Source organism: Salvelinus alpinus, chromosome 28, assembly GCF_045679555.1.
Source record: "Salvelinus alpinus chromosome 28, SLU_Salpinus.1, whole genome shotgun sequence".
Lineage (NCBI taxonomy): Eukaryota > Metazoa > Chordata > Actinopteri > Salmoniformes > Salmonidae > Salvelinus > Salvelinus alpinus.
Window position 1 is genome coordinate 22104540 of NC_092113.1, and position 23756 is coordinate 22128295.

A 23756-nucleotide genomic window follows, 5' to 3' on the forward strand; every position below is an offset into this window, starting at 1 on the left:
AGAAGCACATGTGGATACATGCATTAATGGACCATGAGAGTGTACACTGTATATCAAACATGTCACACCTACACATGTGCACACACACAACATTTTCAATTTTAATTAAGAGAAAAACAGTACAAAATAGACATTCTTTCTATACATACATAGGAAATATGGAGGAAATAAAAGTATGAAAAAAGATTCAATGTCATTTTTTGTTATTCTAAACTTGTTAGTGAAGGCTACCAATACATGATTCAAGGCACATGTGTGATGCATTTTGGTCTTGAGTATCTATTTACAGTGACTTTAGCAAGTAGATCATAAAAAGGACAAGAAGTAGATCATAAAAAGGACAACATAAAAAGAAATGGAGAGGAGTGGCCCACTGGCCACTAAGACAAAATGAGCGTGGCCCATAGACCCCTGGAAAACTTTACAGGAGAGCTAATGTACAGTATTCAAAACACTTTAACTCTAACAGAGTTAAACCCTTCATAGACAACAGATACCAACTGGTGCACTACGAGACAGACACAACACAGTCACTGTCAGTTCTAAGAGACAGACACAACACAGTCACTGTCAGTTCTAAGAGACAGACAACACAGTCACTGTCAGTTCTAAGAGACAGACACAACACAGTCACTGTCAGTTCTAAGAGACAGACACAACACAGTCACTGTCAGTTCTAAGAGACAGACACAACACAGTCACTGTCAGTTCTAAGAGACATACAACACAGTCACTGTCAGTTCTAAGAGACAGACACAACACAGTCACTGTCAGTTCTAAGAGACAGACAACACAGTCACTGTCAGTTCTAAGAGACAGACACAACACAGTCACTGTCAGGTCTAAGAGACAGACACAACACAGTCACTGTCAGTTCTAAGAGACAGACACAACACAGTCACTGTCAGTTCTAAGAGACAGACAACACAGTCACTGTCAGGTCTAAGAGACAGACAACACAGTCACTGTCAGTTCTAAGAGACAGACACAACACAGTCACTGTCAGTTCTAAGAGACAGACAACACAGTCACTGTCAGTTCTAAGAGACAGACACAACACAGTCACTGTCAGTTCTAAGAGACAGACACAACACAGTCACTGTCAGTTCTAAGAGACAGACACAACACAGTCACTGTCAGTTCTAAGAGACAGACACAACACAGTCACTGTCAGTTCTAAGAGACAGACACAACACAGTCACTGTCAGTTCTAAGAGACAGACACAACACAGTCACTGTCAGTTCTAAGAGACAGACACAACACAGTCACTGTCAGTTCTAAGAGACAGACAACACAGTCACTGTCAGTTCTAAGAGACAGACAACACAGTCACTGTCAGTTCTAAGAGACAGACACAACACAGTCACTGTCAGTTCTAAGAGACAGACACAACACAGTCACTGTCAGTTCTAAGAGCGTTTGAATGATGGTGGCTGCTTCTATTTAATTTTAATTTTATAGTCTTTGTGGCGACCTTATGGGCAAACATTGCCCAGAGTCTTGAAAACAAAACATATAACTAGTACAAACAATAATTAATAATGCACAGTGAAAACTGGCAATAGTTATTACTTTCTTGCACATACATGGTCTCCTAGACACACATAGCTATCCACAGTGGTTGGTACAGAGTATAAGAGGAAAGGGCTAAAAGACTTGTTAGCATGGTTACCATTCTCCCTCTCTCAATGCCAACTAGGGGTGAGGATGCAGCCGAGGTTAGAGAAGAATGTCTAGTTAAGACAACGTTGATGTGTATCACCAGTCGGAGCACCAGCACAGAGAGCATGTTCCTTTCAAAAGATGCCTTGTAAATATTGTTTTAGACAGAAGTGGATGCTCTCTCTCACTCTTCTCTTTGATTTTGTATAAAAAAGAGTATGACTTCTTCAACATGGAAAACACAATAATACGCAGTAATAGAGAGCGTATGATACATTTAAACATTTAAACATTTAGCCACACTCCAGAGGTATGGGGTCATATACAAAATAATATTGTGAATCTTAAAACACATTTCATAACTATGTCTTCTGAATTTGATGGTGGCCAGTTTCTTTTCATTCACCGAATAGCTTCCAACAATGAGCGCAATCTAGATGAAATGCTCATTAAGACAAACTACATAACATCTAGAATGAATGTAGAAAATGGAACTGTGGAATGTGGTAAACATTTCAACTCACAACAAAAACTATCTACGTTGGATGTCATTTCATGAACACACAAAATAGGCTTGAGGAATTCTCACAAACTAGTTTCAGTTTGGAGCAGGCTTAGCGTGGATGGGTATAGGTACAGTATATCTGAAAATGAATAATCAGCATGATATCAAGTACTGTATCATACATTCGAGTGGAGATGGACTCTCTCCACAAGGTCTATAGGAGAAGTATGCACCATCATGAAGCAACATCTCCATAGTGCTAACAGTAATAGTCTGTTGGATGGTCCATAAAGAAGGTTTTCACATAGAATAACACACCAAACCAACCGTATTCAGCTCTACTTGATATAACCAACCATATTGAGCTCTACTTGATATAAGCAACCGTATTGAGCTCTACTTGTTATAACCAACCGTATTGAGCTCTACATGATATAACCAACCGTATTGAGCTCTACTTGATATAAGCAACCGTATTGAGCTCTACTTGTTATAACCAACCGTATTGAGCTCTACATGATATAACCAACCGTATAGAGCTCTACTTGATATAAGCAACCGTATGGAGCTCTACTTGTTATAACCAACCGTATTGAGCTCTACATGATATAACCAACCGTATTGAGCTCTACTTGAAAAAACCAACCGTATTGAGCTCTACTTGATATAACCAACCGTATTGAGCTCTACTTGATATAACCAACCGTATTGAGCTCTACTTGAAAAAACCAACCGTATTGAGCTCTACATGATATAACCAACCGTATTGAGCTCTACATGATATAACCAACCGTATTGAGCTCTACTTGATATAACCAACCGTATTGAGCTCTACTTGATATAACCAACCGTATTGAGCTCCACTTGATATAACCAACCGTATTGAGCTCCACTTGATATAACCAACCGTATTGAGCTCTACATGACATAACCAACCGTATTGAGCTCTACTTGATATAACCAACCGTATTGAGCTCTACTTGTTATAACCAACCGTATTGAGCTCTACATGATATAACCAACCGTATTGAGCTCTACTTGATATAAGCAACCGTATTGAGCTCTACATGATATAACCAACCGTATTGAGCTCTACATGATATAACCAACCGTATTGAGCTCTACTTGATATAACCAACCGTATTGAGCTCTACTTGATATAACCAACCGTATTGAGCTCTACTTGATATAACCAACCGTATTGAGCTCGACTTGATATAACCAACCGTATTGAGCTCGACTTGATATAACCAACCGTATTGAGCTCTACTTGATATAACCAACCGTATTGAGCTCTACTTGATATAACCAACCGTATTGAGCTCTACTTGATATAACCAACCGTATTGAGCTCGACTTGATATAACCAACCGTATTGAGCTCTACTTGATATAACCAACCGTATTGAGCTCTACTTGTTATAACCAACCGTATTGAGCTCTACTTGATATAACCAACCGTATTGAGCTCTACTTGATATAACCAACCGTATTGAGCTCGACTTGATATAACCAACCGTATTGAGCTCGACTTGCTTGTGGATAATAACAAGGCAACTGAACTGTGAAATGAATGTACACAATAAAATAGGCATGTCTACAGGTCAAAATGCTGGTCCTGAAAAAACAAACATCAACTTAACACAGTAACCTCACTGGTCCAACTGCAGTAATACGGTCATACTGCAGACATATTTAAGACAGTTTTCTTTGGGAGATGTCCATTAAGTGCATTAGAGCCTTTGACTAGCATAATAAAACTATACAATAGCCCTCATTAACATACATTTAGTATTTCCTCCCAAACAGTGGTAGGTCTTCAGCTCTTCATAAGATTCATTGGTTTATTTGTTTCAGTTTGGTCCTCATCATGTCAGTAAAACATAAAGGGAAATAGTGTGAGAATGAAATGCATTTCTGACTGTGTGTGTGTGTGTCCATGCAAACAATGTATAAAGACATGTGTCCATGTGAACAATGTATAAAGACATGTGTCCATGTGAACAATGTATAAAGACACTTGTCTAAGAACAGCAGTGGAATAATCAGAATACAATCTGGGCAAACAGGAAGTTTTTGCAAATGCACTTAGAAATACTAATTTGTGTATACATGCATGAGTCTTCTTAGAATGTGAGTGGATTTCAGAGGAGAAAAATATCTTCCAATCCTCAAAGTTGAACAGATAATTAAATAATCTATAGCCCCCCCCCCCCCCGAGGTTTGGAATTTTCAACGGTTCACATTATGGAATGCACAGTGCAAAAACGACAGATAAAACCACATCTTCATTTTCTTCTTTAGTGGTTAAACTGAATATAAATGACATCATCAAGGATTGACTGAGCCATTCAGCAGTTGCCAGGTGCTGGCCGGTCTCGGTCTCTCTCTCTCCAGGGCCATCCTCAGAGCCACTGACTGGTGTCTGCTCTGCTCACTGACACAACAACAGACACCCACAGACCTGGTGCTAGTATTGCTTTACTGTAAGTGCCTCAGTAAGACCTATTATGTCTGTACTGTTTTGTTTTTGAAAGGCCAAAAAGTGGTCAATATCACGGCACCGGGCTGGTATCCTTCTGAATACACCCAATATAAATGACTCTGTATTGCTGGGGCTAGATCATGGACAGAGTTAGTTTCATAATCAGTTGTATGAGAACATCTTTTATCTCACATATACACTGACAGGACTTTGGTGTGGTGTCAGAAGGCTACATTAGTTCCAATGTGTTGAGTTCATTCTTCACTGTGTTAAGGTGCTCTGCATATAGCCTGAGGAGAATGGACGGTGGTCTTTGAGGCACTGTGTGGTTTTAGGGCCTCATTGGTTAAGGCAGAGATCCACAATCTACACTCCTCCCCCTCGTCGTGTGACAGGGAAGAATCTCCAAGGCTATTGGGATGTCCTGAAGGAGAGGTCTGTGAGGTCAAGGGTCAGCATCTTCTACATGGAGTCCTCATCTTGCTCCATAGGCTCGTCTGGGTGGCTGGGGGAAACAGAGAAGATGGTTAGGAAAAACATCATGCATCACATTTGTAACATTTTGGGGAGTATTTAGGAGTGTTAGGTACTGGTGGTCAAGTCATACCTCCTACTGGTCAGGACCCCCACAGACAGAGAGGCCAGAGCATTGACAGCATCAGTCTCCTCACAGTCTCTCCTCTGAGCACCCAGGTAGGACAGTCCCACAGAGCTACTGAACAGCTTCAGGGACTGCCAATACTGACCTGAAAAACAGGTCACTTTATTTGCCTAAACCAAAGCCAGTAAGCACAAACACTTGGATGAGAGCAGTGGGCACTTCGGCTGCAGTCAGAAGGTCTGAACGTCCAACTGACATAAATGCTAGTCCCTCCAACTGCATGGGCCCATATGGTCCTTGTAGCCTACTGTATTAAATCAGTGTGTGTACTCAGGAAGTCTCTGCATTTTACAATAATTAGAATCAGACAAGAATAAAGGGATAGACAAAAATACAATAGAGAGAGAAACAGAGAGGGAAAAGGAGGACAGGGGTATCCTTTATTTGAGACATGAGGAGTTGAATGACTGTTTACCTACCATGTATCTGTATGACTCTCAGTAGCGAGTGAACACTGTTAGCATTGGGCTTCTGCAGCAGCACCTCCTCCGACAGAGGCTCCTGTATGGACAACGCAGTGGGAGAGGAAGGCATCAGACCACTCATCAACAACACTCACCTTAACAGCCCTCCATAGATTTCCTCTTACTCATATCATTGAATATTCCTTATGAGGGAATACACTTCACATAAACCTGTGTGGTATACTTAACATGATTTAGGAAGGGGTTTTAAAGTAGTTTATAAACTGCTTTAATGCACCTTAAACCAGTCTCACCTCAATACCCAGCAGAGCACTGACGCAGGCCTCAGAGGCGTCACAGATGGCCGTGAGGTCGTGACCTCCCTCCAGAGCCATGATCACCCGGCCTCCAGCTAGACCCATCAGCTGCCGGGTAAGGAACCCAAAACCTGACAGACACATCCACATTAACACAGTCAATATGGGATGTGGTGGCCAATTAAGCACGGGAACTTTGCATGTTAAACTAGCCTAAATCATGTTCAATACGGCATTTCAACCCCTTTTCTAGATTGACAACATGGGAATATACTGCAGGGCATGTATCAATCTTTATGACATTTACAGCGCAGATTAACATACAGTAAATCCCTAAAGACACACAGTTACAACACTAACAAAAATACAACTACAGATGTAGGATCTTAATTTGAGCCAGTTTGCTATAGCAGGAAAATAATCCTGCAGCAACAGGAAATGTAAATGATTATGTGAATTTTTGTAGGTGTTGATCCATTTTTCGTGAGGGGAAAATCAAGTCTGAAATTTCAAAGTGGAAAGTACAAACTTTAAGAGCCTTTTTAAACTTCAAATACACTACAAGTTGAACATTTCCTAAATTTCAGAAAAGTTATCCTGCAACAGGGTGATTACATTAAGATCCAACATCTGTATTGTCCATCCTACTTGATTTTTTATCATGCCATTTTATATTGTGTACCAGGTCAATGCTTATAAATGTCTTGCCTTCCATTTATCAAGAACTAACTAGCAAAGCTCTAAAACCACTTTATAGGCTAGCTCGGGGTCTAAAGTGTACTGAGGAAAACCTTGCTTACATTTGGCGGTGACCTTGTAACCCCCTAGAGGTGCAGGGTGTCCCTCTGCTGCATCGAACCCCGAGGAGACCAGGACCACGTCAGGGGAGAACTCCTGAGCTATGGGCATCACCACCGTCCTGCAGGGAGAAACATTAAACAACATCTATGTCATTTAGTCCACTAACAGCCCTGCCTGGCTGTTTCAGACAGTGAGGAGAGCATGGTTGGGGTTGAGCTGCTAGGGAGTGGGCCTCCTGTTGTTTTCTGGGCTGGTGTCCATCACCCCTCTCTGTCAGAGAGTCAACCAGCACAGTGCAGAGCAGAGCCGCCAACTAGCAAGGAAGCTAACGCAGGCATCTCCGCTGCCGCCCGAGTTCAAAGCCGCCATAGGCGCGTCTGGTTCCCATTTGGAGCTTGTCACTCTCCTCACGTCACTGACAGCATGCCATCTGGGATCCATTTGGGTTCATTATCCTGCGTTTGGATTCCTCCAGCCCAGACCCCCCCACTCCCCACCACACTAACTAACCCCGCCTCCCCTGTAGACCAATAAAACCTTCCATACTCCCCTGTGAGCCCAGCTATAGACAGACTACAGGGAGAACAAGAGAGAGAGGGAGAGGGCTCATTAAAGATCAATCAGAGAGAGGGAAGGAGAGAGGAGAGGAGGAGAACAGGAATGAGAGAGAGGAGACAGGGAGGTGGGGAGGGGTGTAGAGGTATGTGGTGGATGGCAGCATTCCCTACCCCTGGAGTTTAGAGAAACTGACTGACAATATTTCACCAACAAATTTGTTGCGCATTCTAAATCTGTGTGGGACAGATGTGTGGCAACAAAATATGTATTTTCAGATAACAAAAACAGAGTTATAATTATTATTTCCAAGGATGGTGCACTATTGTGTGGAAAAGTAAGGTATATTAGGAATACTCTGGTTTGTTACTTATTACGTTGAAGTTAAAAACTTTTGTTGAAACTTTTCCAGTACTATGTTGTCATTCTCATTTTGTTACGCTGGCTTAGAGGTGGGGCCCACCCACTTGGTTGTCTGCCTGCAGTGTGGACCCTCTTACTGTGTGGTTGCTACAGTTTCCTATGGTTGCCACCAGACAGCAGACCAAACCAACATACAGAGACTTCATTAGAACTTTCAACTACCCACCGGTGGCAATTAAGTGCCATGGAGGAAGTGTCAGTGAAATGTCTGTTTAATACAACAACAACCAAACCTGGAGACAATTTAATCTTACAAAAAATCTTATTAAAATGTAAAAAATTGGGACCATACACATGCACTTCAAATGACTGGGATTCAGAAGTGCGTCAGTCAATTTACAGTATATTGACAGCAGTGCTCGGTAAACTGGAGTGAAGGACACTGTGCCCCATGTTGTTTTGGCGAATTGAAGAGCAAACTCTCCCCAGTGAGCAGTAGACTGAATCACGGTGACACCCAGATGGTTACTACCAATATTACAATTTATTTCTCGTGTAGGCTGCTATCCTAATCAAAATAAAATCAAGTGGGATGGAACAAAATGGCCACGTTAGCTACGCCACATTAGCTACCGCCAGCGACATGCGGCATGTCACAGTGACATCAGGATGGTGACCAAGATGTTTCTCCCTCACCCATCGAAATAAACATCACTTCATTTTACACCTTTTAACTAGCGTCATGCTGCATCATAAACTAGCTAGCTGGGAACACTGGCTGGGAAGGGGTTATCAGGACAACTGATAAAACGAACCATTCGTCTCCACCCGACTTTCAACTGTGAGAAATACGTCATTGATTTGGGCAACATGCGTGTCCGTATAGCTTCATATACATTTTTGGTGATGTCACTTCTTGCCACTGGGGGGCAGTAAAACAACGTGATGGGTCAGGTCAAGTTACATTAGGTTTAAATGTAGAGCCAGCGAGATGACAAAGACGCACCAAGTAAACAGTAGTAGAGGGTCAATTTCCTCAACAACCAGGAGCGCTGAAACGTGAGGCTAAACTTCTCTGCTGTTTTGGTCCTGAAGCTACCATGTTGTAGCAGAGTGAAGCACACCCGTGTACATGCGCAGGTACTCTGTGTGACTGTGTGAGAGCAGTCTTGCATCGCACTTATCTCAATGGGCACGTTTCTCTACTCAGACGTTGCTGACGCCTGCCAGATCTTACAATACCTGGATAGGTATTTTACCTATCAGCTAATCACATCATGGTCGCATTCCCCTGCTTAGACGCTGCATGCATCAACCAATGGTTGTGTGCATGTCATCGAATGTGCAGTGAGGCACCATACTGCTATACCATATGACGTGGTTAACTGATACGTATAATATCTATCTATCTATCTATCTATCTATCTATCTATCTATCTATCTATCTATCTATCTATCTATCTATCTATCTAGGCATTGTAAGATCTGGCATGCGTCAACAACGTCTGAGTAGTAAAGGAACACAACCAACATGTTATCTCAATCTGGTGCCCGACTGCACAGTCGCTGACGGGGTTGATTCATGCAAGGTCTGAGCAGGGGAACGCGACCAATAGCTGCGGCGCTCACCGTGGCAACGTCACGCCTTTCCTGCATTCAATGACCTAAAGCGTCGTCTTTGACCCTATGGGTGGAATGTTGTTCATATTTTTCATAATTTCATAATAAAAACACAACAAAAATCCGGTGTTTCTATGTCAAACAGTTTTGATATATTTATATTCTGTGATGTATATAAAGTGTAATATTGGGATGCAAACTCAAAATGTTATACATTTTTTAGGTCTATACTTTTATTTCAAAGTAGATTTGTTTAAGACTACCAATTATTCACTCCGTGTGACGCTGATTTAGCCCACTGCAGTAAAAGTGAATCTCAATGTGACCTTGCTTGAAAACTCTATTATATTTTTGCCAAAACTTTCAAGAAAGAGAACAAAAACTGAACATAATTCATTATGGTTTTTATTTTGGTTCGTTTTGGAGTCAGTCAAAGATAACAGTTTTAGTATTTTCTGTTGGTTCATTGTTTTATTTCTGTTTACTTTTTACATGATTCGTTTTTGTTTTAGTTTCAGTTTCAGTTTACTATAATAACCTTGGTCGGAGCTGTCTTACCTAAAAGCAGTGATGTACTCAGCATCACTCATAGGGGGGTCCAGACCTCCAGTCCAGGCCACATTGACATTGAAGCCCTCTCCAGCACCAGATCCCACCTACAACACAGACACACACAGAGACCTACTGAGACAAAGCATTCTCCATGGAGAGGAGGATACTGTCAATAAGAGTAACATAGAGGTGCTAGAGGCACAGCACATGTAGTATAATCTCGACAGACATCTCTCCACTGTAACTTAGGAACCTAGCTAGCTCTTTGAGTTTCTCTTGACGTCGTCTGGGCCTACTAGCAGAATTCACCGTGTAGAGCTGAACCAATGATGTCAATTACCTCAGCCGGCCCGCCGCTGCCAGGGAAGAAGTTGCCGTCGTCATAGCGATGCAGTGAGATATACAGCACACTGGGATCATTGTAAAACACTTCCTGGGTCCCATTACCATGGTGAACATCCTAGCAACAGGACAGAGATGGAAAAGAACATTTGGTAACATTAAAACCAATAACTGCTGGCTCGTGTTATGTCATATCCTAGGCCTAATCAATAGTAACCAGTAACTAATGTGAGACAGAACTCATGTGTATACTGTACGTGTTATGTCATATCCTAGGCCTAATCAATAGTACCAGGAACTAATGTGAGACAGAACTCATGTGTATACTGTACGTGTTATGTCATATCCTAGGCCTAATCAATAGTACCAGGAACTAATGTGAGACAGAACTCATGTGTATACTGTACGTGTTATGTCATATCCTAGGCCTAATCAATAGTAACCAGTAACTAATGTGAGACAGAACTCATGTGTATACTGTACGTGTTATGTCATATCCTAGGCCTAATCAATAGTACCAATAACTAATGTGAGACAGAACTCATGTGTATACTGTACGTGTTATGTCATATCCTAGGCCTAATCAATAGTACCAGTAACTAATGTGAGACAGAACTCATGTGTATACTGTACCTGTGTTTACACATACAGGTAACTGCCAGAATAAAGGAAACACAAGTAAATGAGGGATACAAAGTATATTAAAAGCAGTGTGTCCACACAGGTGTGGTTCCTGAGTTAATTAAGCAATTAAAACATCCCATAATGCTTAGGGTTATGTATAAAATGTTGCTCATTACTTTGGCTACCATGGCTAGAAGAGACTTCAGATCTCAAAGGACCATAGGGGGTTTAAAGCGATTCTGGAGTGGCGCCTGACAGTGTTTTCTACCTACATCAACAAAACACCAATATATTGAATTTCTCATGGAAGAATGGTGTCGCATCCCTCCAATAGAGTTCCAGACAATTGTAGAATCTATGCCGAGGTTCATTGAAGCTGTTCTGGCTCGTGGTGGCCCAAAACCCTATTAAGACATTTTATGTTGGTGTTTCCTTTATTTTGGCATTTACCTGTACATAATTCATGTGTTTATACATACAGTACATCATGAAGGTCAGTACTAGTAGTTATTGTCAAAATAGTACTAAGTCAACTGAGACGAGGACACCAGCAACACAAATAGCGCTGCTACTGTTAATGTTACAACCACTCCAACTGTAGTCCCTTACCCAGTCAACGATGAGGATCTTGTTGGCACTCAGTTTGTGTTGCAGCTGTTTGGCTGCAATGGCCACTGAGTTGAAATAGCAGAAACCCCTGTAGCAGAGAGGCAGAGAGAGAGAAAGAGGCAGAGAGAGTGGCAGAGAGAGATGCAGAGAGAGAGAGAGAGGCAGAGAGAGAGAGAGAGAGAGAGGAGAGAGAGAGAGAGGCAGAGAGAGAGAGAGGCAGAGAGAGAGAGAGAGAGAGAGAGAGAGAGAGAGAGAGAGAGAGAGAGGCAGAGAGAGAGAGAGAGAGAGAGGCAGAGAAAGAGAGAGAGAGAGGCAGAGAGAGAGAGAGAGAGAGAGAGAGAGAGAGAGAGAGAGAGAGAGAGGCAGAGAGAGAGAGAGGCAGAGAGAGAGAGAGAGAGGCAGAGAGAGAGAGAGAGAGGCAGAGAGAGAGAGAGAGGGGCAGAGAGAGAGAGAGAGGGGCAGAGAGAGAGAGAGAGGCAGAGAGAGAGAGAGAGAGGCAGAGAGAGAGAGAGAGAGGCAGAGAGAGAGGCAGAGAGGCAGAGAGAGAGAGAGAGAGAGAGAGAGAGAGAGAGAGAGAGAAGAGAGAGAGAGAGAGAGAGAGAGAGAGAGAGAGAGAGAGAGAGAAAGAGAGAGAGAGAGAGAGGCAGAGAGAGAGAGAGAGAGAGAGAGAGAGAGAGAGAGAGAGAGAGAGACAGAGAGAGAGAGAGAGAGAGAGAGAGAGAGAGAGAGAGACAGAGAGAGAGAGAGAGGCAGAGAGAGAGAGAGAGAGGCAGAGAGAGAGAGAGAGGGGCAGAGAGAGAGAGAGAGAGGCAGAGAGAGAGAGAGAGAGACAGAGAGAGAGAGGCAGAGAGAGAGAGGCAGAGAGAGAGAGGCAGAGAGGCAGAGAGGCAGAGAGAGAGAGGCAGAGAGGCAGAGAGAGAGAGGCAGAGAGGCAGAGAGAGAGAGAGAGAGAGAGAGAGAGAGAGAGAGAGAGAGAGAGAGAGAGAGAGAGAGAGAGAGAGGCAGAGAGAGGCAGAGAGAGAAAGAGAGACAGGGTGGAGGGCAGAGAAACATACATTATCAATACAAGATGATAGTGGTTAGGATAAGAGAGAAAATGGTGGAATTCATAGGAGCCAACTCAGCACACTAATCGTAGGAGAGTAGAGAAGAGGCATAAATCTTCTCTGTTCTTCTCCTTCCCAGCTTCACTATCAGCCCATAAATATCCATCGTCAGACAGGCTGCTGACACTGCAAAGCTCAGCAGAGCCCGCTGTGGTTAGCCTGGGCACGCACCACCACAAGGAGTATGGTATACACAAAAATCAACACACACACACACAGTAGATATGAGAATATGAAACAGACTCACATTGGGTTGGAGGGGTCAGCATGGTGGCCTGGGGGTCTCACCACTGCAAAGCCATTCTGGAGAGAAACAGTCAAACAAAACAAAGGATTATCATTCAGTATTCTTTGTCAAGTGGCCTAAGGCAGTTGGTGAGGCAGACCAGAATGTGATTGGATGAGGAGTGGAGTACAGATCGGTGTCTTACCTTGAGTTCTCGTTTGGCCACTCTGAAGGCCAGCTCTGTGACGCTGCCTGCAGCCATGCGCGATGCCGTGGATGTATGAGACTCGTTCCAGATTGTGTCATTATCCACCTGCCAATCAAAAACAAAACAACATGAGGGTGAGTGACAGGACAGCAGTCAAGCTTGATGGAACCGGTCGTAAGCATGCGTTTAGAATCTGCTAGCATGCTACAGGGAGTTACAGTGTATCAGGTGAAGTGTTTTTCTTTCCATGGTTTAAACAACACCAACTAATAGTACTACAGGCACACTGGTTTGGAGGCAAACAAACCTCACCTCAATCATTTACCGGACTATAAAATAGCTGTCTGATATATTTACGCAGACACACTCTGTGCCATAGAGATTTGCTATCCAAGCAACAAAAGAAACAGGACCATGCATACATGGTGTTGTATATACAGACCTGAGGGGTTGTCATTCCCTCAGGACTTAAACATTCTCCTGTCCACTCCATTTTATCTATCCTTTCATTCTTTTTCTCTGTTTGTTCACAAACTCGCATTTCTAGCCGTCTGGCTCAGACAATGAAATTGGAGGCATTTCTTTTATCCCTCGTCATGCGCATATTGTTTCTATTAGTTTGAATTGTCATGGTCCGATGGAGATCGTCAGGCAATTTATTGACATGTCCCAACGCACTCATGTTTTCCTCTTTCATTTCCACCGCCTCGTCTTCTCATGGCCCTCTCCTGGAAACAACATCAACAACTACCATCACTCTAATCAATCTGAATGGACTGGATCATATATCCGTTGTCAAGGACTTGGAGGGAAGAATTGCCAACTGAAATCGAGAGATGTTGTGCGCGTTGTGAGTGAGAGAGAGCTAGGGGAAAATGTGTGTCTGTGCATGCGTATGTATACTGTATGTGTGTGTGTGTACTGTATGTGTGTGTGTGTGTGTGTGTGTGTGTGTGTGTGTGTGTGTGTGTGTGTGTGTGTGTGTGTGTGTGTGTGTGTGTGTGTGTGTGTGTTGGGCCTCTCACGTACCCCTACTCCTCCACATGGCAGCATCACAAACATCCTTTGAGAGAGAATGCCTGAGGGAGAAAAATGCAAAGAGGTTTTATTAACCAAACAATCAATGTTAACAGCTCCTTTTCAAACAATTTTACATTAGAAATGAGTATCAGACATTACTGTACGTTTGTGTACCATCACTGTAGTGACAACTTAAATACATGAATGAGTTGACTACTAAACATAACGGATTCCAAAGTGCTTTCAATACTGTAACTTTAACCAAAGGCAAATCCCTAGTTACTAGGGACACCAGAGTTAATAGGGACACCAGAGTTACTAGGGACACCAGAGCAAGTAGCTTAACTTTACAGTGCTGTTGCCAAACTGTTACCAGTTACGTAAAGCAGTGGTTCCCAACTCTGGTCCTCGAGTACTCCCAACAGCACACATTTTAATTGTAGCCCCCGACAAGCACACCTGATTCAACTTGTCAACTAATCTTTAGGCCCACAATGAGTTGAATCAGGCATGTTTGTCTAGAGCTACAACAAACATGTGTACTGTTAGAGGGGCTCAAGACCAGCGTTGGGAGCCACTGACCTAAAGGCTTCTGGCACAAGGCCTGATGCAGTAGACCAGTACATCATAACATCTGTAGTGAGGACGTACCGGCCAGCTTGCGGTTGTCCAGTTTGAGGCGGTTGAGAGGGTTGGTGCCGTACAGAAGGACATGACGCTCTGAATGGACCGACTGCAGCTCCTCCAGAGTGGCCTTCCTACCTCGGATAGTCTGTTGGAACACAGACCAGACAGAGCAACAGATAATGGACCAGGTGGAGACAGCTATGGTGTCTTCTAGTAACTTGTAATCAGTGATATGGATGTATGTGTAATACGTGTGTAATGATAATGGTGATGTTTGTACCTCACACTGGCCCCTGAGACCTCTCTCCTGGAGACGTGACCAGATACTCTGGATCCTCCCAGCATGCTCTGGGTGGCTGCTGTTGTCACCACATGTGCACTGGTGCTTCAGCATCTGAGAGTCATAAACCAGACCTGCAACCAAACACAGTCAGACATTAACATGACTGTTTCCAGTGATTACTACTATTTCCTCCAAATCAACAGCTATAAGACAGATCTAACCACAATGAGAAAGCTAATCGAACAAATGCAATTAAATAATATCAACTTATCAGAGAATCCCTGACCAGGCCTCAGATTGAAATACAGCCACAGTAGGGATAATAACATACACCTAGGTAGGTCCTCGTGGTGGCAGTGTGCCTGTGTGTGTGGTCCACTTCTTACCGGTGGTGAAGCGTGGTTTGCTCTGTGGTTCTGGGGTGGACAGGGGTAGGGGTATGTCTGGCAACGTGAGGGATGTGGAGGCTGGCGAGGACTGGGTACGGGAGAGGGGGCGGTGGGCACCGCCAAGCATAATGGGTACCGCCAGTGTCTCCATGTGGGCTGTCTGGCGACGCAGCTGCTGCAGCTGTTTCTGTTTCTCCCATAGCAACGACTAGAGAGCAAGAGGGAGATAGAGCGAGAGAGTCAGATAAAGCGAGAGAGAGAGAGAGAGAGATTGTGGTGATTTTCAACCCACAGAAATCTATATACACAAGAGTATGCCAAACCTGCACGAACAAAATATAAAACCCTTTGCTGCTCTCTGCTGGAAGTTCAAGGAGACATGTTCTAGTGTTCGTCTACCATCCTCTTTGTGTCTGTATCTTACCTGGTTGAGTATGAGTGTGTGTTGCAGGTTGATCTGTCCTCCCCGGCTGTCTGCCGCAGACACGAGCTCCGCCCCCCTCAGTGACTCCGCCCTTGCTCTGCCCTGATAGATGTCGCTGGGCGCTGGCCCCACCTCCTCAGAGTCCATGTCTTCTGAGGGGATCTGTTTGAGACGAGGCTTCTCACTGGTCTTAGACATCAGCTTGAACACACAAATAATGATCCATTTAGCTTTATTCATTCAATTCTATCAATGTATTTTTGCCAGAAAAGACAGCTGCTGGCAGATGAAGCTCTCCGTGGATTGTACAAAAATCGATAATCCATTACAACAGAGTGAGTGAGCATGAGAGTATATGTGAGCAAAGAGGGATTTGTGAGGGTGTGTAAGTCACTGACCTTTCCCAGATGTGTCTGCTGTTTAAGTCTCTCCAATAGTTGGCTGTTGTGGTGCTGCTGCAGCAGATGGGGATGTAGGGATCTGGGGCTCTGCGGCAGGGGCTCTGAGCGAGTCCGGCTCAGAGGCTTGTGAGGGCCCCCTTCCGGGGCCAGATGATCCGTCTGGGGGGAAAACTGCAGAGGAACAGGGCCCAGGCCTGGAACTGAGACCAGAGGAGACAGGCAGAGTGTGGCTATAAGTCTGACTCTTTGTCAAGGCCACAAGGTGGCAGTGTCACAATACCTATGACAGCAGCATAAACATTTTCTCCATAGCTCTTTCACAGGAGGCTGAAGAAAAGTCCTAATGCCGACAGAATCCAGTTTAGCAATTCAGTATTGTTTCAGACTTTTATAAGTAACACATTCCTGGCAAGGACTTCTCCTGTTCTATGTCAAAGTCAAGTTACATGTGAAAGGAATTTTCACTACCGTATACAAAGGCAATGTTTATTGGAAGTCAAACTTATTACAAGCCAGAATTGTATGTGAATCCTGTGGTGTCTCACCAGCGAGCATTGGGGCGTGCACCAGTCCGGAGGGCTCCAGGATGAGGACAGGCTGGAAGTGAGGGGACAGCGACCCACTCTGCTTCTCCGTCCCCAGAGGAAGGTAGACAGACTGGCCTCCCGCCACCATAGGCACCCGGCCCACCTTCAGACGGGACAGGTCTCCATCACTCTGCACACATACACAGAGAATGTGGCGATAAGTTAACTAGTTGCTATCAAAGAAGAATCTTAGTGTTGTTATTTTTACAATTGCTCTATCTCATTATAATTATGAAAAGCATTTAATTCATAACCTCCATAACATCTACAAGTCTACATCTTTTTCTTCAGGTTGTGTGATATGCTTACCCTGGCGTTGGCTGGCAGGCCCAGGGTGATGGTGGGTAGGACAGAGGAACTCTGGATGGTGAAATGGGCTAGAGACCCATCCTGGAGCAGCAGTCTCTGGGCCTGAGGGGACACAACATGAATTCAACTATATTGCCTTGACTGTGTACTCTCAAACCCGATAGGTACCTCAGCAGGTGATTTTATGTTAGTGAATACATAGTGAGTGTGTGTGTGTGTGTGTGTGTGAGAGAGTGTGTGTTTGTGTAGTGTTTAAGTGATTTTATGTTAGTGAATACATAGTGAGTGTGTGTGTGTGTGTGAGAGAGTGTGTGTTTGTGTAGTGTTTAAGTGATTTTATGTTAGTGAATACATAGTGATTCCGGAGTGACACCTTCCGGAGACACCTGAAACCCCACCTCTTTAAGGAATACCTAGGATAGGATAAAGTAATCCTTCTAACCCCCCCCTCCCCCTTAAAAGAGTTAGATGCACTATTGTAAAGTGGCTGTTCCACTGGATATCATAAGGTGAATGCACCAATTTGTAAGTCGCTCTGGATAAGAGCGTCTGCTAAATGACTTAAATGTAAATGTAAATGTAAATAGTGAGTGTGTGTGTGTGAGAGAGTGTGTGTTTGTGTAGTGTTTAAGTGTATACACAAGTGAGAGTATCATACAAAATGCATGTGGGACAGCCTGCTTATTCTGATAAGCCAAGGCTAGACGACGAGGTGGAGAGTTTGATTAGATGACCAGATCTGTTGTTGCGTTCAACGAGGTGGAGAGAGTTTGATTAGGTGATCTGGTGTTGTGTTCAACGAGGTGGAGAGAGTTTGATTAGGTGATCTGGTGTTGTGTTCAACGAGGTGGAGAGAGTTTGATTAGGTGACCAGATCAGGTGTTGTGTTCAACAAGGTGGAGAGAGTTTGATTAGGTGATCTGGTGTTGTGTTCAACGAGGTGGAGAGAGTTTGATTAGGTGATCTGGTGTTGTGTTCAACGAGGTGGAGAGAGTTTGATTAGGTGATCTGGTGTTGTGTTCAACGAGGTGGAGAGAGTTTGATTAGGTGATCTGGTGTTGTGTTCAGCTACAGGGCTACAGACAGATGTCCTTCTCCAGTATCACTGTTTTAAACATTTCATTACCCAGACCGCATAGCCTAGAGAAACACACTGAACAAACAGTCCAGAAACTAAGGCTCTACTGGTCCCATCTCCACACAAACACACTAGAAAGGAGAATCAAAGCTTCATGCATATGTATAGGTGTATGTGTGTGTGTAGGGGAAGGGAGGCTGGGTAAATACCAATCGGATAATAACCTCATGGGACAGCCCGCCAACAGATTGCAGCACTCCGTTCTCATTGGGTAGACTGTCGTTAGGCGAGCTGCAGCCAGACACTGGCGTGCTACTGCTGCTGGGGGACGAGTCTGCAGAGAGAAAAAGGGGGAAAGGGAGGGAGAGAGAGAAAGGGCGAGAGAGAGAAAGGGAGAGGAAATGAGAGAGTTCATAACACAACATATCTCAGTCATTCTATTAGCCCTGGCACCACAGAGTATAGCGGGCAGCAGTGTTTGGGGGAGTGAGGTACCTACCCAGAGTGTCGGGCACCCGGTGTTTGATGGGGGACGGGGCACTCTCCTTGCGTGTCAGAGGACTCTTACGAGTGTTCAGGTGTTTCTTCAGCTTGTGTTTCACCTTCAGGTTGGGCTCTGAGGCTGCTCAACGACAGAGATAACATCATTAGTATACATTTACTGTCTCCGAAAACTATCCAATACAAAAGAAAGTTAGTAGCTGAGTACAATGTAGAAATGAGGATCAATACCATTGAGAGATAGAATTTCCTGTCCATTCATACATTCTCAGCAGTTTAATTCTGCTGATGTACAGAATGTACCATATGTAGGAAACATTTAGATTTACCGTGAGCTTCTCTAAAACAGGTTCTACAGGCATTGTGAAGCCTAGATCCGATTCCAAACAGGTATTATGAACAGGATGACAGTGATGAAGTAGTGTGCAGCCACGTGGCTAATTAACTGTGTGTCAAAACTGTGTTATAATGAATACTCTGTCAGTCATCTCTCTGGGCTGTGTGTAGGGCAGGCAACCGTGCTTCAGATTACAGCATTACAGCTTTGTAACAAGGATCTTATGGGCTAATTGAAGAGTGTAGCCTCATAGCATCAGGCCCTGAGGCACAAGGCATGTGAGAACTAAACATTTGCATGGCAAACACCTGGTTTAGTGTGTGTGTGTGTGTGTGTGTGTGTGTGTGTGTGTGTGTGTGTGTGTGTGTCTGTCTCACCTGCCCTGCGTAGAGGAGTGTCATCTGAGCCGTCGCTGGAACCCTGTGCGGGGGAGGACACTAGAGGCTGGGGCGGCCCACTGGGGTCTGGAACCAGCTCCCTACAGAAACAAAACACAGACACACAACACAGTCAGTCGGATAATCAATTGGAAACTGAAATCAAGGTGAAATGACTCAGCACAACACACATACTGACACATAATGTAATGGTAAAAAATGAAAGCATGCTACTGAAGGTGTAAAGAGTTCTCACATGTAGCCCACATGCTACTGAGGGTGTAAAGGGTTCTCACCTGTAGCCCACATGCTACTGAAGATGTAAAGCGTTCTCACCTGTAGCCCACATGCTACTGAAGGTGTAAAGAGTTCTGACTTGTAGCCCACATGCTACTGAGGGTGTAAAGGGTTCTCACCTGTAGCCCACATGCTACTGAAGGTGTAAAGAGTTCTCACCTGTAGCCCACATGCTACTGAAGATGTAAAGAGTTCTCACATGTAGCCCACATGCTACTGAAGGTGTAAAGAGTTCTCACATGTAGCCCACATGCTACTGAGGGTGTAAAGGGTTCTCACCTGTAGCCCACATGCTACTGAAGGTGTAAAGAGTTATGACTTGTAGCCCACATGCTACTGAAGATGTAAAGAGTTCTCACCTGTAGCCCACATGCTACTGAAGGTGTAAAGAGTTCTCACCTGTAGCCCACATGCTACTGAAGATGTAAAGAGTTCTCACATGTAGCCCACATGCTACTGAAGGTGTAAAGAGTTCTCACCTGTAGCCCACATGCTACTGAAGGTGTAAAGAGTTATGACTTGTAGCCCACATGCTACTGAAGATGTAAAGAGTTCTCACCTGTAGCCCACATGCTACTGAAGGTGTAAAGAGTTCTCACCTGTAGCCCACATGCTACTGAAGATGTAAAGAGTTCTCACATGTAGCCCACATGCTACTGAAGGTGTAAAGAGTTCTCACCTGTAGCCCACATGCTACTGAAAATGTAAAGAGTTCTCACATGTAGCCCACATGCTACTGAAGATGTAAAGAGTTCTCACCTGTAGCCCACATGCTACTGAAGATGTAAAGAGTTCTCACATGTAGCCCACATGCTACTGAGGGTGTAAAGAGTTCTCACCTGTAGCCCACATGCTACTGAGGTAAAGAGTTCTCACCTGTAGCCCACATGCTACTGAAGATGTAAAGAGTTCTCACATGTAGCCCACATGCTACTGAAGGTGTAAAGAGTTCTCACCTGTAGCCCACATGCTACTGAAGGTGTAAAGAGTTCTCACCTGTAGCCCACATGCTACTGAAGGTGTAAAGAGTTCTGACTTGTAGCCCACATGCTACTGAAGATGTAAAGAGTTCTCACATGTAGCCCACATGCTACTGAAGGTGTAAAGAGTTCTGACTTGTAGCCCACATGCTACTGAAGGTGTAAAGAGTTCTCACCTGTAGCCCACATGCTACTGAAGGTGTAAAGAGTTCTCACCTGTAGCCCACATGCTACTGAAGATGTAAAGAGTTCTGACCTGTAGCCCACATGCTACTGAAGGTGTAAAGAGTTCTGACTTGTAGCCCACATGCTACTGAAGGTGTAAAGAGTTCTGACCTGTAGCCCACATGCTACTGAAGGTGTAAAGAGTTCTGACTTGTAGCCCACATGATACTGAAGGTGTAAAGAGTTCTCACATGTAGCCCACATGCTACTGAAGGTGTAAAGAGTTCTCACCTGTAGCCCACATTCTACTGAAGGTGTAAAGAGTTCTGACCTGTAGCCCACATGCTACTGAAGGTGTAAAGAGTTCTCACCTGTAGCCCACATGCTACTGAAGGTGTAAAGAGTTCTCACCTGTAGCCCACATGCTACTGAAGGTGTAAAGAGTTCTGACCTGTAGCCCACATGCTACTGAAGGTGTAAAGAGTTCTGACCTGTAGCCCACATGCTACTGAAGGTGTAAAGAGTTCTGACCTGTAGCCCACATGCTACTGAAGGTGTAAAGAGTTCTCACCTGTAGCCCACAGGGGGACCACTGAGAGGGTTGGAGCTGGTTCTTCCCAGGGCTTGTTGTTTCTGCTTCTTCAGAATCACCTCCTGGAGCTTCTGCTTCACCAGGGAACTGGCCACGGCACCTGTCAATCAACACAGATATAGAGACCATCAGACCAATCTCTCTGCAGGGTCTGGTAACTGAAGATAGACTATATACAGTATGACACTCCTCCTGTCACAACTACCTCATCCCCATACTGTATTTATTTATTTATCTTGCTCCTTTGCACCTCAGTATCTCTACTTGCACATTCATCTTCTGCACATCTACCATTCCAGTGTTTAATTGCTATATTGTAATTACTTCGCCACCATGGTCTGTTTATTGCCTTAACTCCCTTATCTTAACTCCCTTATCCTAACTCATTTGCACACACTGTTTATAGACTTTTTCTACTGTATTATTGACTGTATGTTTGTTTATTCCATGTGTAACTCTGTGTTGTTATATGTGTCGAACTGCTTTGCTTTATCTTGGCCAGGTCGCAGTTGTAAATGAGAACTAGTTCTCAACTAGCCTACCTGGTTAAATAAAGGTGAAATAAATAAATAAAATAAACAATGGGAATGGCCCTCTATTAGTCTCTCCCTCTATCCACAGATGGACCTGACCTTCCCAGTGTGTGTGTGTGTGTGTGTGTGTGTAACGCAACGGGAACAGTGGGCTCTGTGTGAGGACGAGGTAACACGTGATGTCTAGCATGCCTCAGCTCCAGCCCACAAAACACAGAGATAAGCAGCTCAGAGCCACAATGGTCCATTGACAGCCACTCACAGAGAACCAGGTTTGGGACCCACAGGGCAGAGGTCAAAACAACATTACTCAGCTCATCCTCTCCCCTCCTCTTCAGGGCCCTACCAGATACTGTCTGACTGGAGGAATGCTCAGAGACCACACAGATGTATTTATGGCCACACAAAGACAGAGCACAACATGACTGTTTTCCTCTGCTTGTTGTAAGAGATTTGGTATTCTTTTTGTATAGGTGCAATTGATGATGACTCAATTTGCTGGGAAAAGGCAGAGGGAAATGCCTCTCAAATGGGTGGGTCTACATGTTTTTTCTGCACAAGGCATTCTTTGGTTAGTTGGGGTGAAAATGTACATTTGCAGAGTGTGTGTGTGTTGATCTGTGTTTATGTTTGTGTGTGTGCAGGATGTTTATCTTGTGGAAGTGACATTGATGGATCTATTTCTCTTTACACCAGATTGTGCAGAACATTTTCAAATCAGGGCAACAATACTACAGTGTACAAGCACACACACACATGTATGTTTTTGTATCCTTGTGGGAACCAAACAATTGATTCCCATTCAAAATCCAAATTTTCCTACACCTAACCTACCCTTAACCACTAACCCTAACCCTAATTGTAAATGAGCCTAAAATAGCCTTTATCCTTCTGGGGACCAGCGAAATGTCCACACTTGTCTGAATTGTCCCTTGTTTTACAGTCTTTGTGAGGACTTCTGGTCCCCACAAGGATAGTACAACTAAACACACACACACAGTAAAACTCACTCTGTTGGCTCTTGTCCTTGTGCCACAGCTGCTGCAGCTCTTGCTGTTTCTCCTGCTCCTGCTCACGTCTCCGTTGTTCCATGTTGAACTGAAATAAGATGAGACACTCAGTAAAGCATGTGTGGAAACAGGAAAAAGTGCCCCTCTGAACTGGGAATGTGTGACATATGGGTGACAGAAAGAGTTGGACTAATGAGCTTGAATGGAGCATGAAAGTCATTACTAATATGATTTGCACAAATGTAAACATTGCAGGCATTAAACATTAAATACAGTACATGTACTGAAATGCATGGATTCCAGGGGCTTCAGTGTGTGAGTGTTTGGTGACTGTGTGCTGGGAGTGGGCATAGCCATACAGAACGTACCCGTATGTGCTGGTGCAGCTGCTGCTGCGAGAAAGGGGTGCAGGGCTGGGGGGAGAAGGGGCTGAGGAGCAGCGGGGGGTGCAGGGGCGTCAGCAGGGCTGTGTCCGAACCCGGCCGCATCACACGCTCCGTCACACGCAGGTCCATGGGGACTGACCCCAGGGGTGCCGACACCGAGGACTCTGATAGTGGGAGGGAGGGAGGGAGGGAGGGAGGGAGGGAGGGAGGGAAGAGTGTTGAGTTTCTCAGAAAATCCATTCCTTACTACCAACCTCTGGACTTCAGATCAAGTGTTTTCATACAGTACAGCAGTAACACTTAACTCCCAGGGCTCGATGTTCCTCCACTGGGCTGCACTCCTCTCCTAACTCTACATTCTTCAGTGACATAAATGGCAGATGTTTATGGCTTTGCATGCTGCTCTGGGACATTTGCATT

The 23756-nt window shown here is 44.3% G+C and overlaps 1 protein-coding gene across 6 annotated transcripts in view; it reads right to left on the reverse strand.

Moving 5' to 3' along the window:
* Positions 1-79: 79 nt before the first annotated feature.
* Positions 80-23756, reverse strand: part of LOC139557414 (histone deacetylase 7-like) — a 91818-nt gene continuing 68141 nt past the window's right edge. For 5 of the 6 annotated variants that reach the window (XM_071372189.1, XM_071372186.1, XM_071372188.1 and 2 more), the window contains 24 exons: positions 23319-23500; positions 22951-23038; positions 21387-21507; positions 19374-19474; positions 18658-18780; positions 18368-18492; positions 17081-17182; positions 16730-16901; positions 16182-16384; positions 15784-15984; positions 15357-15567; positions 14968-15101; positions 14712-14832; positions 14070-14119; positions 13038-13145; positions 12854-12909; positions 11501-11588; positions 10266-10385; positions 9932-10029; positions 6835-6953; positions 6032-6165; positions 5733-5814; positions 5260-5398; positions 80-5157 (listed from right to left, as the gene is read on the reverse strand). In XM_071372189.1, the coding sequence (XP_071228290.1) occupies positions 5115-5157; positions 5260-5398; positions 5733-5814; positions 6032-6165; positions 6835-6953; positions 9932-10029; positions 10266-10385; positions 11501-11588; positions 12854-12909; positions 13038-13145; positions 14070-14119; positions 14712-14832; positions 14968-15101; positions 15357-15567; positions 15784-15984; positions 16182-16384; positions 16730-16901; positions 17081-17182; positions 18368-18492; positions 18658-18780; positions 19374-19474; positions 21387-21507; positions 22951-23038; positions 23319-23500 (2921 nt within the window). In that variant the 3' untranslated portion in view covers positions 80-5114. The remainder of the gene's footprint in view (positions 5158-5259; positions 5399-5732; positions 5815-6031; positions 6166-6834; positions 6954-9931; positions 10030-10265; positions 10386-11500; positions 11589-12853; positions 12910-13037; positions 13146-14069; positions 14120-14711; positions 14833-14967; positions 15102-15356; positions 15568-15783; positions 15985-16181; positions 16385-16729; positions 16902-17080; positions 17183-18367; positions 18493-18657; positions 18781-19373; positions 19475-21386; positions 21508-22950; positions 23039-23318; positions 23501-23756) is intronic. The other variant, XM_071372187.1, reaches the window with a different exon arrangement.